Raw genomic sequence first — 22500 nt, 5'->3', positions numbered from 1 at the left:
ACCTGGTTCTAACCACCTGGTTCTCATCACCTGGTTCTAATCACCTGGTTCTCATCACCTGGTGTCCCTAAAGTACATTCATACAGCGTATTTAAAGATATTAAATAGAACAACAGAACAAATGAAAGAGAACCGATGAGAACGTCCATGAATGAAAAGAGAGAGAATTATGCAGCTGTGGGATCCTTGTTGCTACGGAAACCAGTAAACACTGTTAAAAACATGGCGGCTGCCAGAAGGACGACGTCACCGCCGGCCCACAGCTGTGAGAGAGAGGGAGGGAGGGGGGGGGGGGGGATGTTTACCTGAACAACAGAGTCACAACAACAACAGCTGACGTCAGATTGTCAACAGGAAGAAGAGAGAGAGAGAGAATACAGAGAAGAGAGAGACTACAGAGAAGAGAGAGAATACAGAGAAAAGAGAGAGAGAATACAGAGAAAAGAGAGAGAGAATACAGAAAAGAGAGAGAATACAGAAAAGAGAGAGAGAATACAGAGAAGAGAGAGACTACAGAAAAGAGAGAGAGAATACAGAGAAGAGAGAGAATACAGAGAGAAGAGAGAGAAGAGAGAGAATACAGAGAGAAGAGAGAGAATACAGAGAAAAGAGAGAGAATACAGAGAAGAGAGAGAGAGAATACAGAAAAGAGAGAGAGAATACAGAGAAGAGAGAGAATACAGAGAGAAGAGAGAGAATACAGAGAAAATAGAGAGAATACAGAGAAGAGAGAGAGAGAATACAGAAAAGAGAGAGAGAATACAGAGAGAATACAGAGAGAAGAGAGAGAATACAGAGAAAAGAGAGAGAATACAGAGAAGAGAGAGAGAGAATACAGAAAAGAGAGAGAGAATACAGAGAGAATACAGAAGAGAGAGAGAATACAGAGAAGAGAGAGAGAATACAGAGAGAAAGAATAGAGAAAATAGAGAGAGGGATAAAATAGAGAGAATAGAGAGAATAGAGAGAGAGAACATCTGGCTAGATGTTCAAATATTTATTGTTTCCAGACGACTGTTTAAATAGATCCTCCTCCTCCTCTTCTTCCTCCTCCTCCTCCTCCTCCTCCTCCTCCTCTTCCTCCTCCTCCTCCTCTTCCTCCTCCTCCTCTACATTTACATATGTATGTAAATATATATATACATACATTTACATATCAACAAATTAACGGTCATAAACGTACAGATTGGGAGTCACTCAGAATCCCAGTGGGACCTCCTCGTACAGGAAGAACCACGGACCCTGAACGCCCCGCGGCCACAGAGCCTCCACTTGTTGTCATGACGTCGTCCTCATGGAGGCGACCAGCTGGGGTCAGCTGGGGTCAGCTGGGGTCAGCTGGGGTCAACTCCAGTGTCCATTCATTGGGAACGGCCGCCCAGCGCTCCCAGTCGAGGGACTGGTGAGGATATTCTGAGAAGACCTCCGTGACACGACAAGGATCAATGCAAAGAAGTGTTTACGGTTCCTAATATTTAGAAAATAACTTGTTTTTACAAACACAATCCTGTATATTTATAAATAATTATCAGAATAATTAACTTTATTCATGTATAATAATAATAATTGAATTATAATTATTACTTTAAACTTGATTTATACAACACTAATAAATATGAATATGAAATTAAATTCAAATTAAATTATTTAAAAGAAAAAGGCTGTTGTATATATTCAACTATATATATATATATATATATATATATATATATATATATATATATATATATATATATATACACACACACACACACACACACACACACATACATAGACACACACACACATACACACACACAGACATACACACATACACACACACACACACACACAGACACACACACACACACACACACATAGACACACACACACACACACACACACACATACACACACACACACACACACACAGACATACACACATACACACACACACACACACACAGACACACAGACACACACACACACACACATAGACACACACACACACACACACACACACACACACAGACACACACACACACACACACACACACACAGACAGACACACACACACACACGCACACACACACACACACACACACACAGACACACACACACACACACACACACACAGACACACACACACACACACACACATACACACACACACACACACAGACACACACACACACACACACACACACACACAGACAGACACACGCACACACACACACGCGCACACACACACACACACACACACACATACACACACACACACACACAGACACACACACACACACACACACACACACAGACAGACACACACACACACACACACACACAGACACACACACACACACACACACACACACAGACACACACACACACACACACACACACACACACACACACACACACAGACAGACACACGCACACACACACACGCACACACACAAACACACGCACACACACACACACACAATGCCCTACAGACACACAACGTTTCCAGTGGTTTTATTGTTGTGCGGTGAGTGAGGGGAACACTCCCTCTGCTGGTTGGTCACTGTACAGAACTTTAATAATAACTTTCACCATTTATTTCATTTTAACAGTGTTCAGAAATACGATTTATCTTTTGTATCTTCTCTGACTCTCATGAGTGGTCCATATAATCAAATAAATATTAATAATACTGTTCAGCAGTACATTCACAGATATAAAGAATGTAGATAGCTTGATGGTTTAACTTTAGTGTATTATTATTATTATTATATTTTTTTTTATTTAACCAGCAAAAATCTCCTTTACAAGAGTGTCCCGGCCAAGACAGCAGAAGCATTAAACAAAGTTTCAGACAAGTTTTAAAACAGTGACAGACAATACAAATAAAATAAAAAATAAAATAATAATAATAATAATGATTAGGAATTTAAAGATTGACTTACAGCAGAGAAAATATTTGCTAATACTGCTGTGTGTTCATTAATAAAAGAAGTAAAATAAATGACATCAAACAGGTTTTAAACAAAAGCTTTTATATTCACAGTTAACTGTTTAAAACATTATAAAATAAAATAAAAGGAGTCTTTTTTTGTTGTTCTTTGAAATGTAGTTATTTTTTTATTTATTTGGTCTTCTGGAGGAAGCGAGTAACTTCCCCGTGTATTTATTCGTGTTAATGTTGTTTGGAAACCTTTTATTAATTCTTTTGTTGTATTTTTTTGTTTCCTACATGGAGTAATTTCACCAATTTCTTTATCTCAATATTTCTCCTCATTTTTACTAATAAGAATATTCCATGACAGATGTTTTGTGATTAATGCATCTCTGGTGGGTTTTGTGTATTGGTGCCCACAGAAGGGGAGTGACCAGCAGATCATGGTGCAGGTGGAGGGCAGCCGGACCGCCTTCACCCAGACGGGCCTGGCAGCCGGCCAGGGTTACACCGTCAGCGTCACCGGAGAGACGGGCGGCAGGAAGGGAGCCGAGAGCTCCGCCCAATTCACGACCCGTGAGACATTATTTATTCCTGCTTCCTATAAATAAAAAATATCCGCAGATTATCTTTTTTTTTTTTTTTTTAAAGCTGTAAATGAGCCAAAGAGCAAGTTTTCAAAAAATATTTGTTTATAAAGTTAATTATCTTGCGGTCAGTCCGTGTCATTAATTAGTTGTTACTGCTTCACTATTGAGGCCGTGTTTTTATGGCGCGTAATTCACCTCACACGGCGGCCATTTTGCTACGTCGCGCTTTCAGTCGGGAAAAGAATCGCCCAAGTGCATTCTGGGAAACATCCAAACACGGGCCGATAAGTCTGTAAAGATCCCCAAAAGAATCCAACGAAGGGACACGGCAACTGGATCGAAGGTTGCGTTCACATTGTGGAAGGAACCAATGACTCATTAGCTCATTAGCTCAGTGATGTCTGCTAAGTTTTCATAAGAAATCAATGCCTGGAATAATGAATTTATTGCGGTTATGCTCACAAATGTTTAAAAGCAGTTTTCTAGTTAGACAACGGAGCTTCTGACCGATGTACGAGGATCAAATCGCCCAAACTGGCAGAGCGATAGATGTCATCTGTTAGCTGTTAGCTCTTAGCTGTTAGCCGTTAGCCGTTAGCCGTTAACTCTTCTTCGTCTCCATCCTCAGTCACCTCCGGTCCCGCCAAACTCCAAGTCGTCAAGACGACCTCCTCGTCCGCGGTGGTCCAATGGGAGCAGTCGCAGGGTGAGATCGACAGGTACCGCTTGACGGTCACGCCCAACGACGGCAGGGGGAGGAGTCAGGAGATGACGGTCCCCGCCGGGCAGGACTCCGCCCACATCCAGCAGCTGGAGGCGGGGCGTTTGTACGACGTCGTACTGGTGGCGGAGAAGGGGACGAGTCGGAGCCAACCAGCAACCAATCAGGTCACTCCAGGTGAGTAGGAGCAACGATTATTTTTATCAGCTCAAAAGATTCAGTGTTGGAAAAACTCTTCTTTTCAGTCTTTTTGGGAAGGTTTCCACGACGACGCCTTGACAACTTGTGGATTAATCCGCTGCTGAAAATAATCCCCCCAAAAATTTCCTTCTGTTTGCTTGACGAAATACAACAGTAACGAGCTGTTTAAGAATTAAATCATTATATAATTATTATAATATTTTCCTTTTTCAGGAACCAATGCGCTCGGAGCTGAGAGCCCACAGACAGGAAGTCAGAAAGTATTTAGAGACGGACCAACATGTTGTTGGTTTTGGTCTTTTTTTTAATGTGATTTGTGGCAAATGTAGAAAAAGAAAAGAAAAGTTTTAAGCTTGATTGAATATAATTTTGAGATTGAAAAAAATCTCCAAAACAAGCAATCAGTCAATCAGTGAGAGCGACTCAAATGTTTTTTTCAGGTGAGAACACATTAACTCATTACTCAACAAAGTCACGCGGAGCAGAAATAATAAGAATATTCCTCAAACTGCTGTTTCCTGAACGCTCTCAACACACAGACATGTTGACTTACGAGTTTACCATTAATTTCAATGTTGTCCCTGCAGCTTCGACATGGATCCCACTGCCCTGAGTTGTGGTTTTTCTTCTCTTGCCTAATAACGTAACCTAATATTGTAATAAATATAACAAATTGCTTTTCTTCCTTTATTAGATGAGCTCTTCTGGATTATCAACAGCGGTAGCATGTGACGGTCTTAACATTGAATCCAAATGCTCACTCCTTTCACATCTTTAGGGAAGACTTTACCGAAGGTTACCGCGGCAGCTTTGGCGCTAGCGCCTGGACGAGATGCCGGCGACAGACACCGAGAGGTTAACCCCTCGGCTGAGGTGCACAACCAACAGGGGAGGAGCGAGGATGGGAGCGAGGGAGTGAAAGTAGGAGGTGCCGATGACCCTCACAAAGACTCCTCAACCTCTCCGATTGCAAGAACTAAACCTCTGCTCAGCAAAAAGTTGGGAATAAATGGCACCACGCCCAAAGTCACGGAAAGATCTGCATTGCACAGGAAGCCAAATGTCCCGGTTCATTTCCGTTTAAACACAACCAGAGTCGTGACTGGACAGTTTGGCCCGGGCCCTTTGAAGAGGCGCCCGGCGGGGCAGAAGAAGAAGGCACCAATAGTGCCCAAAAAGCCTAAACCAGGTGTCAACACTATCGTAGACGGGACAATAGCTTTGACGAGGAGAGGCCCGAGCGTGGAGGCATTGAGCACCAAGAGGAGCGTTGACAAGAATCCAGCTCTAACGTCTGGGACCGATTCAGATTCTGACAGACAAAGTAGCTCCGAGCAACCGACCGTTGCTGTCGGCTCCAAAGAGCAATCAGATGTTGGCGAGGCGGACCAGGAGAACGACACTGCTCCAGTGTCCTCGCAGCCAACTGGGACTGTTGGAACCCAAGAGAAGAAATGCATGAACAAAGTTAAAGTGACACACGTTAGATTACCCCATCGGGGCAAAGGCAGCGGGTATAGAGGAGCTGGAACAGTGCTAGGTTCAGATCAAGGTTCCTCCGAAACCGATGACTTGAAACCCTCGTCTGCAAAGACAGACCTCGACTATTCACCAGATCCTCTACTCAAACTCCTGACGGACACTTTTGACAGTTTGAATATCACGACTTTTTCTGTTCACCTGTCCAAACCATCAAATATACCTGTTAATGCAGAAACGGCGAGGAAGCAGATTCTAAAGGGATTGAGGCCACTGTTGCCATCCTCGTCCTGGTCATCGCCTTCATCAGCCTCACGATCATCATCATTAGCACAGTCATCGTCCTCATCCTCTTTAGCATCGCCTTCACTTGGTCCATCTCCATCTACAGCAGCTCCATCACCACCAGGTTCATCATCACATTCTTCAGGTGAACCATTATCATCGTCGTCCTCATCCTCTTTAGCATCGCCTTCACTCGGTCCATCTCCATCAGCAGCAGCGTCATCGTCCTCGCTAACACTGTTAATGTCATTACCCTCATCCTTACCGACACCACGATCATCATCACTACTATCATTATCACCATCTACTCCATCATCATCCCTTTCCAGCGCAGCGAAATCAGGTTCAGTTAGAAGCAATGAACCAGATGTTGATAACCGCAAAAGTGCGACAGAAGACAGAAAACTACCACCCTCACGACCTCTTTTCCGACGCACACCTGCAAAACATGGATTTGTACGTCGCCTGCACCCAAATTTTGGATTGTTTCCGAACAAAACCCGTCTAAATGTGAGAGTTCCTCAGCATTCGACTCCTCGCTTCAACCTTGTCCCTAAAAGAGAGTCAGAGACCAGGCATACGTCCACGAGTGAATTATCGCCTTCACCATCTTCATCTGCCTCGCTGCCTGAATTTTCAATTGAGGTAAATGCACCGATAAGGGGTACGAGTGGAGAAGGAGATCGGGCAACTCCAACCGCATCTACTGGAGTTGAACAAAACCCGAAAAAGAAGCCAACAGAAAGAAGACGAATCCCAGTTCGGCGTCTTGTTCCAAAGGCGGGATACCTCCTGCGTCGTCCGAATTTTGGAGCTCTTCAGAACCGTACTCGTCCAATTCTGAAGGTGCTTCCTCCGCCCTCTCGACCTTTAAATCCTGCATCAGATACAAGGAGGGAGCAGGTATCTTCCACTGAATTGCCAGCCACTTCTTCTTCTCCTGTTTCCAAAGAATCCTATCCAGCTAGAGGTACGGGGCCAATAGCAGCCGAGAATGTTGACAGAGTTGGGACAAGAATGTCCTGGACAAGCATGTCCGCTGAGTTCAATCGAACCCTCAGAGGACGTGGAGTGCCTTCCTCTCATCGCCCCATTAACAACGGTGATTACCTCCGTTGGCTGCCACTGTATGGTGGACGTTTCCAGAACAAAACCCGTACAAACCTGAGACCACCTCAACCTCCGCATAAAGGACTCGTGAGGAAGCTTTTCCCAAACAAAAAGCTAAGTGGAAGCAGTACTGTTGGAGGTCAAACTTTACAATTAGAAAAGGATAATGGCCCTGAAAACCAATCAGGAGGACAGGATGCCCCCATGCTTACACAAGGAGTCCAAATTAGACAATTAGGAGAACACAACACTGCCAAGGTTATTCCACATTTCCAAACGGATCGCCATGATACTACCGTCAGACCACAGATTAAAGGGTGGGACGATGCTCCGATCCAAACCACTAAATCTGGAGTAGAAACAACAAGCACCCCAGATTCAAACTCTGACTCTGAAACCCACAAAGAGAAACTCAATGCTGGCAAAAATACTGGAGCTACAAGTCGAGGTGGACAAACCGTCAAACAAACTTCCTCCGATTCCAGACATGAAGCCCCGAGACCATCAACGAGAGGTACCACCGCACATCATCACGCCCAGATCAGACACTACTCCGGTGGGAGGAAACGGAAAGAGGAAACAAAAACAAGCGTTACCGCAAAAAGCGTAGATTCAAAATCTCCGACGGGATCAGCTGGATCTTCTTCCGGGGTCACGAGGGAACCTCTGGACCACGTGGGAGTGACGAACCGGACCTCGGATGGATTTACGCTTGTTTGGGACTCACCGGAAGAGAAGTACAAACACTTTGTGGTGACGAGCAGAGACGTCGGGAAAGAAGAAGAAGAAGACTCTGAGGAAAAGGGTGGCAGTGAGGAGGAGGAAGCGAAGCATCCACCGACCAAAGAAACAGAATCAGAAAATGAAGCTGAAAATAGAGCTCGCTCCTTCCCGTTTGAGAACCTTCCTCCTCAGACCGAGTACACCGTGACCTTGCTCGCGAAGAGACCCGGCCTTCTGTCCAGACTGCACAAGCTCGTCATCAGTACAGGTACAAGCCATTGTGACAGTGGGCCACTAACTGCACAATGGTACAACATTACCGTCAATGTTGTGACGTCCTCCGCAAAAAACTTGCTCGTGCCCCATCTTTACATGTCTCCTGCTGATTTAAACCCCCCAAAAACCTCATTGTTAACTAATCGTCACTTGTGTTGGGAATGATTGGAGATGTTTGCTCACCCACTAAATGCTTCCTCCATCTTCATCTCAAGAGCTTAAAGTGCTCTTGAACACTGTAACCTCACGATTTACAGTTTCACCCCCTACGTTTTTCTTATTTAATCTCTGGTTCAGTGACGACGTAACCAGTTTTGTTTTGTTTTTCAGTGGATGTCGATGTTCAAAATGTCACTGAAGTGATTGTGTTTGTGTTTCTCATTCGTCAGCTTTCTAATGAACATTCACGAATTAGCAGTCATACATTATAATAATCGACACACCCTCGTTATTTGATGTCAAACCTCAGATGTGCTTTGACAGTTTGTCACATTGTTAGCCGGACTTGCAAAATATAATAATATTTCATATTTTGATGTAGAACTTAACAGTATTGCGGCAACTATTTTGATCGTTAAACAATATTTCTTCTATATAACGAAACTACTTTAATACTGCAAGTACATTTTCCTGATAATACATGCATACTGAGGTAACATTGTATGAGTTTAACTTGGAATGCAATCACTGCTTCTAAAAGTAAAGGATTTGGTTTAAAATACACTAAATATTGTTAATACTTCCTCCAACACTTTACTTTATTTGCAAACCACACATCTTGTACGAAAGATAGATTTTCTTTAAACAAGCCACAAACTGAGAACTACAGACATTATTTTAACTTTATTACTATTTTATATTTAGACTTTATTGTAGCTTGAGTTGAGAGTTCAACAGTAACAACACAATATTCATATATATATATATATATATATATATATATATATATATATATATATATATAATATATACAACATTCAGGGTAAGCTAACAGACAGCTTCCCTTCACCCAAACCAGGGTCTGCCTTCACCTCTTTCACAAATACCACCGTTTGTATATCAGTTAGTCGGAAATTTAAAGAAACGGACGCTCAATTTTTGAAAAAAACAACAAATGGATTTCAGCGAAAAGGAGAAAAAGAGTCAGAAAAAATGTATGAATCAAACTGATTTATCAGTCAGAGCAGGTTAAAAAAGATAAAGAAGCTACAAAGTGAACAGAAAACGATGAAATTAAGAAACAACACAACGTATCCTCATATGACGGTTCCTTTGATATCTTACAAAGACAAAGACCTCAAGTTTTGTGCTTCTTTTTTTTTGTACACGCGTCAATTTCTACAGTTTAACTCACTTTTTGCAGACTTTATACTTCCTGCATGTGTAAAACGTACACATTGAATCCGGTTGATATCAATATATGAATTAAAGTGCATTCATATTTTGTAGGTTCAGCTAAGAACGCTGTATGAAAACCGCCTGAACAATAGTGATCCTCTTTATTCACTGTTCCAGTCATTACAATGCAGCGTACCTTCAGTAGCTAGCGTAGCATAGAAGTGCTAACTCGAAGGGTCAATTTAACAAGCGGGCAGAATAATCCTCGTTAATCCGGTCGTACGCTCACTGCTTCACAAACACGTGGGTCTTCGGTACAGCCGTAACATTCAAAACACAATATATATATATCTCTATATATATAGCTATGACATCGTTTGTTGTTGTTTACATTCATCAAGAAGGGTTTTCTTTCAGTTTTTTGATTCCGTTCACTTTGAGAGCACGAGAGAGACAGGGTGAGCCACTGATATACATACATAATGTATATAATATATTTATAATATATAATAATCCTCTGTACAAATTAATGAAAGCACATACCAAAAGCTTAAAGTGGATATTTTATAGTTGAACAGCTCAGTCTTCTTAATATCTGAATGTGTTTGTTTTTCCTTCTCCTCATTTGTGTCATGTGACCTTTGAGTCATGTGACCTTTGTGTCATGTGACCTTTGAGTCACGTGACCTTTAAGTCATGTGACCTTTGAGTCATGTGACCTTACTCTGCGGCCACGCTTTTATTTCCAGGTGTGAGCGAGCGGCTAACGATGAAACATCCTCATTCTTTCCTTCGCTGCTCTCCAGGATCCATCGTCTGCTTCTCCTTGTTGTATCACTCTGTGTATCTGACCTGTATCCTGTATATATGTGTTTACTGTACATATATACACAGATACACACTAACTACATATACACAGATACACACTAACTACATATACACAGATACACACTAACTACATATACACAGATACACACTAACTACATATACACAGATACACACTAACTGTACATATATACACAGATACACACTAACTACATATATACAGATACACACTAACTGTACATATATACACAGATACACACTAACTACATATACACAGATACACACTAACTATATATACACAGATACACACTAACTGTATATATATACACATATACACACTAACTACATATACACAGATACACACTAACTGTACATATATACACAGATACACACTAACTGTACATACACACACAGATACACACTAACTGTACATATATACACAGATACACACTAACTACATATATACACAGATACACACTAACTACATATACACAGATACACACTAACTGTACATATATACACAGATACACACTAACTACATATATACACAGATACACACTAACTACATATACACAGATACACACTAACTGTACATATATACACAGATACACACTAACTACATATACACAGATACACACTAACTGTACATACACACACAGATACACACTAACTGTATATATATACACAGATACACACTAACTGTACATACACACACAGATACACACTAACTGTACATATATACACAGATACACACTAACTGTACATATATACACAGATACACACTAACTGTACATATATACACAGATACACACTAACTGTACATACACACACAGATACACACTAACTGTACATACACACACAGATACACACTAACTGTACATACACACACGGATACACACTAACTGTACATATATACACAGATAGACACTAACTGTACACACACACACTCACACACACACTAACTGTACACACACACACTCACATGACAAATCACTGTTCTCACTTCTTGAGAACTTCTGTTGTCTTTCCTCAGTTCTTCTTTGTGTGTCCAGCGTTTCTTTTCTTTTTTCTCTTTCCCTCCCTCCTTCCTTTCCTTCCTCCTTCCCTTCTTTTCCTTTTCTTTCCCTCCTTCCTTTCCTTTTCTTTCCCTCCTTCCCTTCCTTTCCTTTCCTTTCCTTTCCTTTCCTTTCCTTTTCTTTCCCTCCTTTGTTCCTTTCCTTTTCTTTCCCTCCTTCCCTTCCTTTCCTTTTCTTTCCCTCCTTCCTTCCTTTCCTTTCCTTTTCTTTCCCTCCCTCCTTCCTTTCCTTTTCTTTTCTTTCCCTCCCTCCTTCCTTTCCTTTTCTTTCCCTCCCTCCTTCCTTTCCTTTTCTTCCCCCCCTTCCTTTCCTTTCCTTTTCTTTCCCTCCCTCCCTCCTTCCTTTCCTTTTCTTTCCCTCCCTCCTTCCTTTCCTTTTCTTTCCCTCCCTCCTTCCTTTCCTTTTCTTTCCCCCCTTCCATTCCTTTCCTTTCCTTTCCCTCCCTCCTTCCTTTCCTTTTCTTTCCCCCCTTCCTTTCCTTTCCTTTTCTTTCCCTCCCCCCTTCCTTTCCTTTCCTTTTCCTCCCTCCTTCCTTTCCTTTTCTTTCCCCCCTTCCATTCCTTTCCTTTTCTTTCCCTCCCCCCTTCCTTTCCTTTCTTTCCCTCCCTCCTTCCTTTCCTTTTCTTTCCCTCCTTCCCTTCCTTTCCTTTTCTTTCCCTCCTTCCTTCCTTTCCTTTTCTTTCCCTCCTTCCCTTCCTTTCCTTTTCTTTCCCTCCTTCCTTTCCTTTCCTTTCCTTTCCTTTTCCTCCCTCCCTCCTTCCTTTCCTTTTCTTTCCCTCCTTCCCTTCCTTTCCTTTTCTTTCCCTCCCTCCTTCCTTTCCTTTTCTTTCCCTCCCTCCTTCCTTTCCTTTTCTTTCCCTCCTTCCCTTCCTTTCCTTTTCTTTCCCTCCTTCCTTTCCTTTCCTTTCCTTTTCCTCCCTCCCTCCTTCCTTTCCTTTTCTTTCCCTCCTTCCTTCCTTTCCTTTTCTTTCCCTCCTTCCCTTCCTTTCCTTTTCTTTCCCTCCTTCCTTTCCTTTCCTTTCCTTTTCCTCCCTCCCTCCTTCCTTTCCTTTTCTTTCCCTCCTTCCCTTCCTTTCCTTTTCTTTCCCTCCCTCATTCCTTTCCTTTTCTTTCCCTCCCTCCTTCCTTTCCTTTTCTTTCCCCCCTTCCATTCCTTTCCTTTTCTTTCCTTCCCCCTTACTTTCCTTCTCTTTCCTTCCCCTTCCTTTCCTTTCCTTCTCTTTCCTTCCCCTTCCTTTCCTTTCCTTTCCCTTCCTTTCCTTTCCTTCCTTCCCTTCCTTTCCTCTCCTTTCCTTTCCTTTTCTTTCCTTCCCCTTCCTTTCATTTCCTTCTCTTTCCTCCCCCTTCCTTTCCTTTCTTTCCCTCCCTCCTTCCTTTCCTTTTCTTTCCCTCCCTCCTTCCTTTCCTTTTCTTTCCCTCCTTCCCTTCCTTTCCTTTTCTTTCCCTCCTTCCTTCCTTTCCTTTTCTTTCCCTCCTTCCCTTCCTTTCCTTTTCTTTCCCTCCTTCCTTTCCTTTCCTTTTCTTTCCCTCCCTCCTTCCTTTCCTTTTCCTTCCCTCCCTCCTTCCTTTCCTTTTCTTTCCCTCCCTCCTTCCTTTCCTTTTCTTTCCCCCCTTCCTTTCCTTTCCTTTTCTTTCCCTCCCTCCCTCCTTCCTTTTCTTTTCTTTCCCTCCCTCCTTCCTTTCCTTTTCTTTCCCCCTTCCTTTCCTTTCCTTTTCTTTCCCTCCCTCCCTCCTTCCTTTTCTTTTCTTTCCCTCCCTCCTTCCTTTCCTTTCTTTCCCCCCGTCCTTTCCTTTCCTTTTCCTCCCTCCTTCCTTTCCTTTCTTTCCCCCCTTCCTTTCCTTTTCTTTTCCTCCTTTCTTTCCTTTTCTTTCCCCCCTTCCTTTCCTTTCCTTTTCCTCCCTCCTTCCTTTCCTTTTCTTTTCCTCCTTCCTTTCCTTTTCTTTCCCTCCCTCCTTCCTTTCCTTTCCTTTTCCTCCCTCCTTCCTTTCCTTTTCTTTCCCCCCTTCCTTTCCTTTTCTTTCCCCCCTTCCTTTACTTTTCTTTCCCTCCTTCCCTTCCTTTCCTTTTCTTTCCCTCCTTCCTTCCTTTCCTTTCCTTTTCTTTCCCCCCTTCCTTTCCTTTTCTTTCCCTCCTTCCCTTCCTTTCCTTTTCTTTCCCTCCTTCCTTCCTTTCCTTTCCTTTTCTTTCCCTCCCTCCTTCCTTTCCTTTTCTTCCCTCCCTCCTTCCTTTCCTTTTTCTTTCCCTCCCTCCTTCCTTTCCTTTTCTTTCCCCCCTTCCTTTCCTTTCCTTTTCTTTCCCTCCCTCCCTCCTTCCTTTCCTTTTCTTTCCCTCCCTCCTTCCTTTCCTTTTCTTTCCCCCCTTCCATTCCTTTCCTTTTCTTTCCCCCCTTCCTTTCCTTTCCTTTTCTTTCCCTCCCCCTTCCTTTCCTTTCCTTTTCCTCCCTCCTTCCTTTCCTTTTCTTTCCCTCCTTCCCTTCCTTTCCTTTTCTTTCCCTCCCCCCTTCCTTTCCTTTTATTTCCCTCCCTCCTTCCTTTCCTTTTCTTTCCCTCCTTCCCTTCCTTTCCTTTTCTTTCCCTCCTTCCTTCCTTTCCTTTTCTTTCCCTCCTTCCCTTCCTTTCCTTTTCTTGCCCTCCTTCCTTTCCTTTCCTTTTCTTTTTCTCCCTCCTTCCTTTCCTTTTCTTTCCCTCCCTCCTTCCTTTCCTTTTCTTTCCCTCCCTCCTTCCTTTCCTTTTCTTTCCCCCCTTCCTTTCCTTTCCTTTTCTTTCCCTCCCTCCTTCCTTTTCTTTTCTTTCCCTCCCTCCTTCCTTTCCTTTTCTTTCCCCCCTTCCTTTCCTTTCCTTTTCCTCCCTCCTTCCTTTCCTTTTCTTTCCCCCCTTCCTTTCCCCCTTCCTTTCCTTTCCTTTTCCTCCCTCCTTCCTTTCCTTTTCTTTCCTCCTTCCTTTCCTTTTCTTTCCCTCCCTCCTTCCTTTCCTTTCCTTTTCCTCCCTCCTTCCTTTCCTTTTCTTTCCCCCCTTCCTTTCCTTTTCTTTCCCTCCCTCCTTCCTTTCCTTTTCTTTCCCCCCTTCCTTTCCTTTCCTTTTCCTCCCTCCTTCCTTTCCTTTTCTTTCCCCCCTTCCTTTCCTTTTCTTTTCCTCCTTCCTTTCCCTTTCTTTCCCCCCTTCCTTTCCTTTCCTTTTCTTTCCCTCCTTCCCTTCCTTTCCTTTTCTTTCCCCCCTTCCTTTCCTTTCCTTTTCTTTCCCTCCTTCCTTTCCTTTCCTTTCCTTTTCCTCCCTCCTTCCTTTCCTTTTCTTTCCCTCCTTCCCTTCCTTTCCTTTTCTTTCCCTCCCCCCTTCCTTTCCTTTTCTTTCCCTCCCTCCTTCCTTTCCTTTTCTTTCCCTCCCTCCTTCCTTTCCTTTTCTTTCCCTCCTTCCCTTCCTTTCCTTTTCTTTCCCTCCTTCCTTCCTTTCCTTTTCTTTCCCTCTTTCCCTTCCTTTCCTTTTCTTTCCCTCCTTCCTTTCCTTTCCTTTTCTTTCCCTCCCTCCTTCCTTTCCTTTTCTTTCCCTCCCTCCTTCCTTTCCTTTTCTTTCCCCCCTTCCTTTCCTTTCCTTTTCTTTCCCTCCCTCCCTCCTTCCTTTTCTTTTCTTTCCCTCCCTCCTTCCTTTCCTTTTCTTTCCCCCCTTCCTTTCCTTTCCTTTTCCTCCCTCCTTCCTTTCCTTTTCTTTCCCCCCTTCCTTTCCTTTCCTTTTCCTCCCTCCTTCCTTTCCTTTTCTTTTCCTCCTTCCTTTCCTTTTCTTTCCCTCCCTCCTTCCTTTCCTTTCCTTTTCCTCCCTCCTTCCTTTCCTTTTCTTTCCCCCCTTCCTTTCCTTTTCTTTCCCCCCTTTCTTTCCTTTTCTTTCCCCCCTTCCTTTCCTTTTCCTTCCCCCCTTCCTTTCCTCTTCTTTTCCTCCTTCCTTCTCTGGTCCACGTCTCTCACCCTTTCCTTGGTGCCGTTCAGGTCCTGATGCCCCGACCTCCCTTGTGTTCGGGGATGTGACGTCCACCTCTCTGACGGTGTCGTGGACCCGACCCCCGACCCCCGTCAGTGGGTTCAAGGTCACCTTCACCCACACGGAGGAGGGTGAGGACGACTGCCGTTTGTTTTATTCATATATTGTTATTTATCTGGGCTTTATTTGGGCTTCGTTATTATTATTGTTTATTTGGGCGTTATTATGTTTATCACGGCTTTTGCTTTTCTCGGTTTCCTGCCAAAGAGTCAGAGATGTAGGCAATGTTCAAATCATGTATAATCGATAATAATAATTGTGGTTGTATATTACAGTTATAGCTTTGTATATTTTTAAGCAGGGCCTAGTCGGTTCATGCGCTGATCGATTTAGATATTCTGATGGAAAGAAAACATTTATTTTAATACTTTCTGTTTGCGTCCGTAGATTTCTCCTAAATTCACCATTAGCATTAAATTATGCCTCTTTTGCATATTTAAACATAACAATTAAAAGACCCATTTCTCCTTCAAGTGACATTATGGACATTATGTCTCACATAGAACACATTGGGCTCTGATGGTAAACCTTTTGTATTAATAATTTAATTAATATAACATGACTTTTTTGTTTACATTCATTTTAATATGCTTTGAATTGAACAATATAAAATATATGAGCTAAATATCATTGACTGATCATACTCGTGTTTCTTATTGCAGGCGAGCCGGTGTCCGTGTCCGTGGCGCCGGGCGACTCCGCCCTCGGCCTGGCGACGCTCTCGCCCGGCTCCTCCTACGAGGTCAGCGTCGTCTCCGTCCTCGGACTGGACGAGAGCGACCCGGTCCGAGGCCTCGTCGTGACGCGTGAGTCCTGCAGGTTCCACCGGGTTCCACCGGGTTCCATTCTTTTCTGACTCTTTTCAGTTTCTTTTCTGACTCTTTTTAGTTTCTTTCATGACTCTTTTCTCACTCTTTTCTCACTCTTTTCTCACTCTTTTTAGTTTCTTTCATGACTCTTTTCTCGCTCTTTTCAGTTTCTTTTCTCACTCTTTTCAGTTTCTTTTATCACTCTTCAGTTTCTTTTATGACTCTTTTCAGTTTCTTTTCTGACTCTTTTTAGTTTCTTTCATGACTCTTTTCTCACTCTTTTCTGACTCTATTCAGTTTCTTTCATGACTCCTTTCTCACTCTTTTCTCACTCTTTTCTGACTCTTTTTAGTTTCTTTCATGACTCTTTTCTCACTCCTTTCAGTTTCTTTTCTCACTCTTTTCAGTTTCTTTTATGACTCTTTTCAGTTTCTTTTCTCACTCTTTTCAGTTTCTTTTCTGACTCTTTTTAGTTTCTTTTCTCACTCTTTTCAGTTTCTTTTATGACTCTTTTCAGTTTCTTTTATGACTCTTTTCTGACTCTTTTTAGTTTCTTTCATGACTCTTTTCTCACTCTTTTCAGTTTCTTTTCTCACTCTTTTCAGTTTCTTTTATCACTCTTCAGTTTCATTTATGACTCTTTTCAGTTTCTTTTCTCACTCTTTTCAGTTTCTTTTCTCACTCTTTTCAGTTTCTTTTATCACTCTTCAGTTTCTTTTATGACTCTTTTCAGTTTCTTTTCTCACTCTTTTCAGTTTCTTTCAAGACTCTTTTCTCACTCTTTTCAGTTTCTTTTATCACTCTTCAGTTTCATTTATGACTCTTTTCTCACTCTTTTATGACTCTTTTCAGTTTCTTTTATGACTCTTTTCTCACTCCTTTATGACTCTCTTAGTCCCCGACCCGCCCACTGACCTCCGGGCAGTGAACGTCACCGACACCGGGGCCTTGTTGTTGTGGCGCCCAGCGTTGGCCGCCGTGGATAAGTACGCCATCGTTTATGGCGCCGGGACAGGTCAGTGATGTCATCAAGCACACGAGAACCTAAACTTTATGTTTCTGTAAATAGCTTCATTTCACAATATTGTTGATGCATGAATGAGGTCATCACTTTATTGTTCAATTCAATTCAATTCAGTTTATTTTGTATAGCCCAATATCACAAATTACAAATTTGCCTCAGAGGGCTTTACAATCTGTACACATACGACATCCCTGACCTTTGACCTCACATCAAATCAGGAAAAACTCCCCAAAAATAACCTTTCACAGGGAAAAAAGGGAAGAAACCTTCAGGAGAGCAACAGAGGAGGATCCCTCTCCCCGGATGGACAGAAGAATAGATGTCATGTGTACAGAATGAACAGCATTACAAAGTTACATAAACACATTACATGAATATGACAATGTATGAATGGAACTCCAATCCATGAAACAGAAGGAGGTAGAGAGGAGGGGGCGGGGCATCAGCAGGGCCAATGGGAGGCCGGCTCACCAGGCATCAGACACCTCCAGGTCCAATGGACCATATGAGACGTGAAGTCACAACGACTCCGGGGAGGAAGCAGAGTTAATAAGGTGCAATGGAGAGATGTAAATTCATCCATAAGGAGAGAGAGAAGAGGAGATAGGTGCTCAGTGTATCCTAAAACATCCCCCAGCAGCCTATAAGCCTATAGCAGCATATCAAGGGGCTGGACCAGGGCAAACCTGATTCAGCCCTAACTATAAGCACTATTAAAGAGGAAAGTCTTAAGTCTATTCTTGAATGAGGTGACTGTGTCTGCCTCCAGGACTGAAAGTGGAAGCTGGTTCCATAAAAGAGGAGCTTGATAACTGAAGGCTCTGGCTCCCATCCTACTTTTTAGGACTCTAGGAACCACAAGTAGCCCCGCATTTAGTGAGCAGCTCTCTAGTGGGGCAATATGGTACTACAAAGCTCCTTAAGATATGATGGTGCATCACCAATCAAGGCTTTGTAGGTGAGGAGAAGAATTTTAAATGTGATTCTTGATTTTACAGGGAGCCAGTGCAGAGCAGCTAATACAGGAGTCATGTGATCTCTTTTCTTAGTTTTTGTGAGTACACGAGCTGCAGCATTCTGGATCAACTGGAGGGATTTAAGAGACTTATTAGAGCAGCCTGATAATAAGGAGTTGCAGTAATCTAGTCTGGAAGTAACAAACGTGTGAACCAGCTTTTCTGCATCTTTTTGAGACAAGATGTGCCTGATTTTTTAAATGTTACGTAGATGAAAAAATGCGATCCTTGAGATTTGCTTAACGTGGAGTTAAAGGACAAGTCCCGGTCAAAGATAACTAGAGATTCTTTACAGTGGTGTTGGATGCCAGGGCAATGCCATCTACAGAAACCACATCACCAGATAATTGATCTCTGAGGTGTTCAGGGCCAGTAAAATAACTTCAGTTTTGTCTGAGTTTAACATCAGGAAGTTGCAGGTCATCCATGTTTTTATGTCTTTAAGACATTCTTGAATTTTAGCGAGCTGGTTGGTCTCCTCTGGTTTGATCCATAGATATAATTGAGTATCGTCTGCATAGCAATGAAAGTTTATGCAGTGTTTCCTGATAATATTGCCCAAAGGAAGCATATATAAGGTAAATAAAATTGGTCCACGCACAGAACCTTGTGGAACTCCGTGATTAAGGTTGGTGGTCACCATGAAGGTAAACAATAATAATTATAATAATTATATATTATTATTATTAAAACAACAACACTAATGAAAATATTATAATAACTAATGAAAATATAATAATAATAATATCAATAATAATACAAATGTAAATAATAAGAATGCCAATAATAGTAATACCAATATCAATAATAAAATAATAGTCATATTAATAATCAACTGATTTCTGTGTCTTCAGACTCTGAGTTGAGGGTCAGTGTGTCTGGAAACGCAGCCGAGCAGCAGCTGAGCGGTCTGGAAGGTTCCACCACGTACCACGTGACCATCAGCAGCCAATTGGGAGGCTCGGAGGGCTCGGTGGCCTCAACCAGCTTCACCACCACCGGAGGTCCACACACACACACACACACACACACATACACGTACACACACACACACACACACACACTCACACATATACACACACACACTCACACACACACACGTACACACACACACACACACATACTCACACTCACACTCACACACACACACACACCTACACACACACTCACAAACATACACACACACACACAGACACACACACCTACACTCCCACACACACACACACACGCACACACCTACACACACACACATACACACACACACAGACACACACCTACATTCTCACACACACACACTTACTCACACACACACACCTACACACACACTCACATACACACACACACACACCTACATACACACACCTACATACACACACTCACACACATACACGCACACACACACACGCACACACAGACACACACACACACACACACACCTACATACACACACACACACTCACACACACACACACACACACACTGACACACGCACTCACACACGCACACACCTACACTCACACACACACCTACACACACACACACTTATACACACACACACACACACACACTGACACACACACACACACTCTCACACACACACTCACACACACACACTCTCACACACTCTCACACACACACACACACACACTCACACACGCACACACACACCTACACTCACACACACACCTACACACACACACTTATACACACACACACACACACACACTCACACACGCACACACACACTCTCACACACACACGCACTCACACACGCACACACACACTCTCACACACACACGCACACACAACTTGAAGCCTCCGCTCTTCCTCTCCAGGATCCGACGGCCCACGCGACCTCCAGGCCCACGACGTGACCCCGCGCACCGCCCTGTTGTCATGGAAACCGCCCTCCAACCGCGCCAGCAGCCTCAGACTGACCTATGGGAGCGAAGGTCAGCAGGTGAAGGTGAGAGGAGGGGCTTCGGCTCATTCATTCATATTTTAAAACATTAAATGATTAAGTTATCCGTGGTTTGAACACAAACATCCTGCACAAAGAAACCACGTTGAGCGTCTCCTCAACAGGAAGTGATGCTGGACGCCTCGCTGGCAGAGTACCACCTGACCCGCCTCCGGCCCGGGGCCCGGTACGCGGTGCAGCTCCGGGCCGACGGAGGAGCCCCCGTCGCCACGGACTTCACCACCGGTAACGAGCGCGTCGCGCCGGTGTGAACGGGGACGGACGGACGGCGAGCTTAACGTCCCGCCCTCTTGTGCTCCTCCTCTTCCTCCCCCCGCCCCTCCTCTTCCTCAGGCACCCTGAGGTTCCCCTTCCCCAGCGACTGCTCCCAGGAGCTGCTGAACGGCATCGGGACGTCCGGCGAGGTGGAGGTGTTCCCTCGGGGGAAACTCGGGACGCCGGTGCTGGTTTCCTGCGACATGGAGACGGACGGCGGCGGCTGGACGGTACGGACATTTGACTTCATTTAAGTCTTTAAATATCGCACTTTAAATTATTTCATCTGACTTTATATTTATATTTATAAATATAAATAAATGATCCAACAGTTTATGCTAATGATCGTTAATGTTTTTATACTTAAAAAATGTATTTACTTTGTTTATTGTTGTTGTTTGAATTTTTAAGTAAAAGAGGTAAAGGAAGTAAAGGAGATAAAGGAAGTAAAGGAGGTAAAGGAAGTAAAGGAGATAAAGGAAGTAAAGGAAGTAAAGGAGGTAAAGGAAGTAAAGGAAGTAAAGGAAGTAAAGGAGATAAAGGAAGTAAAGGAGGTAAAGGAGGTAAAGGAGATAAAGGAAGTAAAGGAGATAAAGGAAGTAAAGGAGATAAAGGAAGTAAAGGAAGTAAAGGAGATAAAGGAAGTAAAGGAGGTAAAGGAGGTAAAGGAGATAAAGGAAGTAAAGGAAGTAAAGGAGGTAAAGGAAGTAAAGGAAATAAAGGAGATAAAGGAAGTAAAGGAAGTAAAGGAGATAAAGGAAGTAAAGGAGGTAAAGGAGGTAAAGGAGATAAAGGAAGTAAAGGAGATAAAGGAAGTAAAGGAAGTAAAAGAGGTAAAGGAAGTAAAGGAGATAAAGGAAGTAAAGGAAGTAAAGGAGATAAAGGAAGTAAAGGAAGTAAAGGAGGTAAAGGAAGTAAAGGAGATAAAGGAAGTAAAGGAAGTAAATGAGATAAAGGAGATAAAGGAAGTAAAGGAGATAAAGGAAGTAAAGGAGGTAAAGGAGGTAAAGGAAGTAAAGGAGGTAAATGAAGTAAAGGAGATAAAGGAAGTAAAGGAAGTAAAGGAGGTAAATGAAGTAAAGGAGATAAAGGAAGTAAAGGAGATAAAGGAAGTAAAGGAGATAAAGGAGTAAAGAAGTAAAGGAGATAAAGGAAGTAAAGGAAGTAAAGGAGATAAAGGAAGTAAAGGAGATAAAGGAAGTAAAGGAAGTAAAGGAGATAAAGGAAGTAAAGGAAGTAAAGGAAGTAAAGGAGATAAAGGAAGTAAATGAAGTAAAGGAGGTCAAGGAAGTAAAGGAAGTAAAGGAAGTAAAGGAGATAAAGGAAGTAAATGAAGTAAAGGAGGTCAAGGAAGTAAAGGAGGTCAAGGAAGTAAAGGAGATAAAGGAAGTAAAGGAGGTCAAGGAAGTAAAGGAAGTAAAGGAAGTAAAGGAGATAAAGGAAGTAAAGGAAGTAAAGGAGGTCAAGGAAGTAAGGAGATAAAGGAGGTTCTTCTGTGGTTCCTCTCTGCAGGTCTTCCAGAGAAGGAAAGATGGCTCGGTGGACTTCTTCAGAGGCTGGAAGGACTACACCAAAGGGTTTGGGAGTCCGAGTGGAGAGTTCTGGCTCGGTGAGAAAAAGAGACGCTCCACGACACTAAAAGTGTGTTTACAGCAAGGTCACTTATCAAGGAAGTCAACGGGAGTTTAAACGAGGCTTACGGTTGAGAAGGAGGTACGTTTTACTGAGGGTTAGGGTTAGTTGTTTTCACAGCTTTCGTCTCCGTGTGTTAAAACTTACAAATAAGATTTAATTTTAAACTCACACAGACACGTTTTTACCTGTTTGTCTGAACCCCCTTTTGAACAA

General features: G+C 42.9%; 1 protein-coding gene across 1 annotated transcript in view; it reads left to right on the top strand.

The window, feature by feature from the left end:
* Nucleotides 1-22500, top strand: part of LOC117739229 (tenascin-like) — a 38846-nt gene that overhangs the window by 13508 nt on the left and 2838 nt on the right. Inside the window, exons 7-19 of the mRNA XM_034545522.1 lie at nucleotides 3340-3493; nucleotides 4136-4405; nucleotides 5208-5943; nucleotides 6144-6317; nucleotides 6375-6541; nucleotides 7938-8016; nucleotides 16285-16373; nucleotides 17272-17391; nucleotides 19271-19420; nucleotides 20252-20382; nucleotides 20502-20622; nucleotides 20731-20882; nucleotides 22165-22261. Of these exons, the coding sequence (XP_034401413.1) occupies nucleotides 3340-3493; nucleotides 4136-4405; nucleotides 5208-5943; nucleotides 6144-6317; nucleotides 6375-6541; nucleotides 7938-8016; nucleotides 16285-16373; nucleotides 17272-17391; nucleotides 19271-19420; nucleotides 20252-20382; nucleotides 20502-20622; nucleotides 20731-20882; nucleotides 22165-22261 (2440 nt within the window). The remainder of the gene's footprint in view (nucleotides 1-3339; nucleotides 3494-4135; nucleotides 4406-5207; nucleotides 5944-6143; nucleotides 6318-6374; nucleotides 6542-7937; nucleotides 8017-16284; nucleotides 16374-17271; nucleotides 17392-19270; nucleotides 19421-20251; nucleotides 20383-20501; nucleotides 20623-20730; nucleotides 20883-22164; nucleotides 22262-22500) is intronic.

Source organism: Cyclopterus lumpus, chromosome 11, assembly GCF_009769545.1.
Source record: "Cyclopterus lumpus isolate fCycLum1 chromosome 11, fCycLum1.pri, whole genome shotgun sequence".
Taxonomy (NCBI): Eukaryota; Metazoa; Chordata; class Actinopteri; order Perciformes; family Cyclopteridae; genus Cyclopterus; species Cyclopterus lumpus.
The sequence above is the reverse complement of the archived record's forward strand: the minus strand, read 5'-3'. Positions and strand labels throughout refer to the sequence as shown.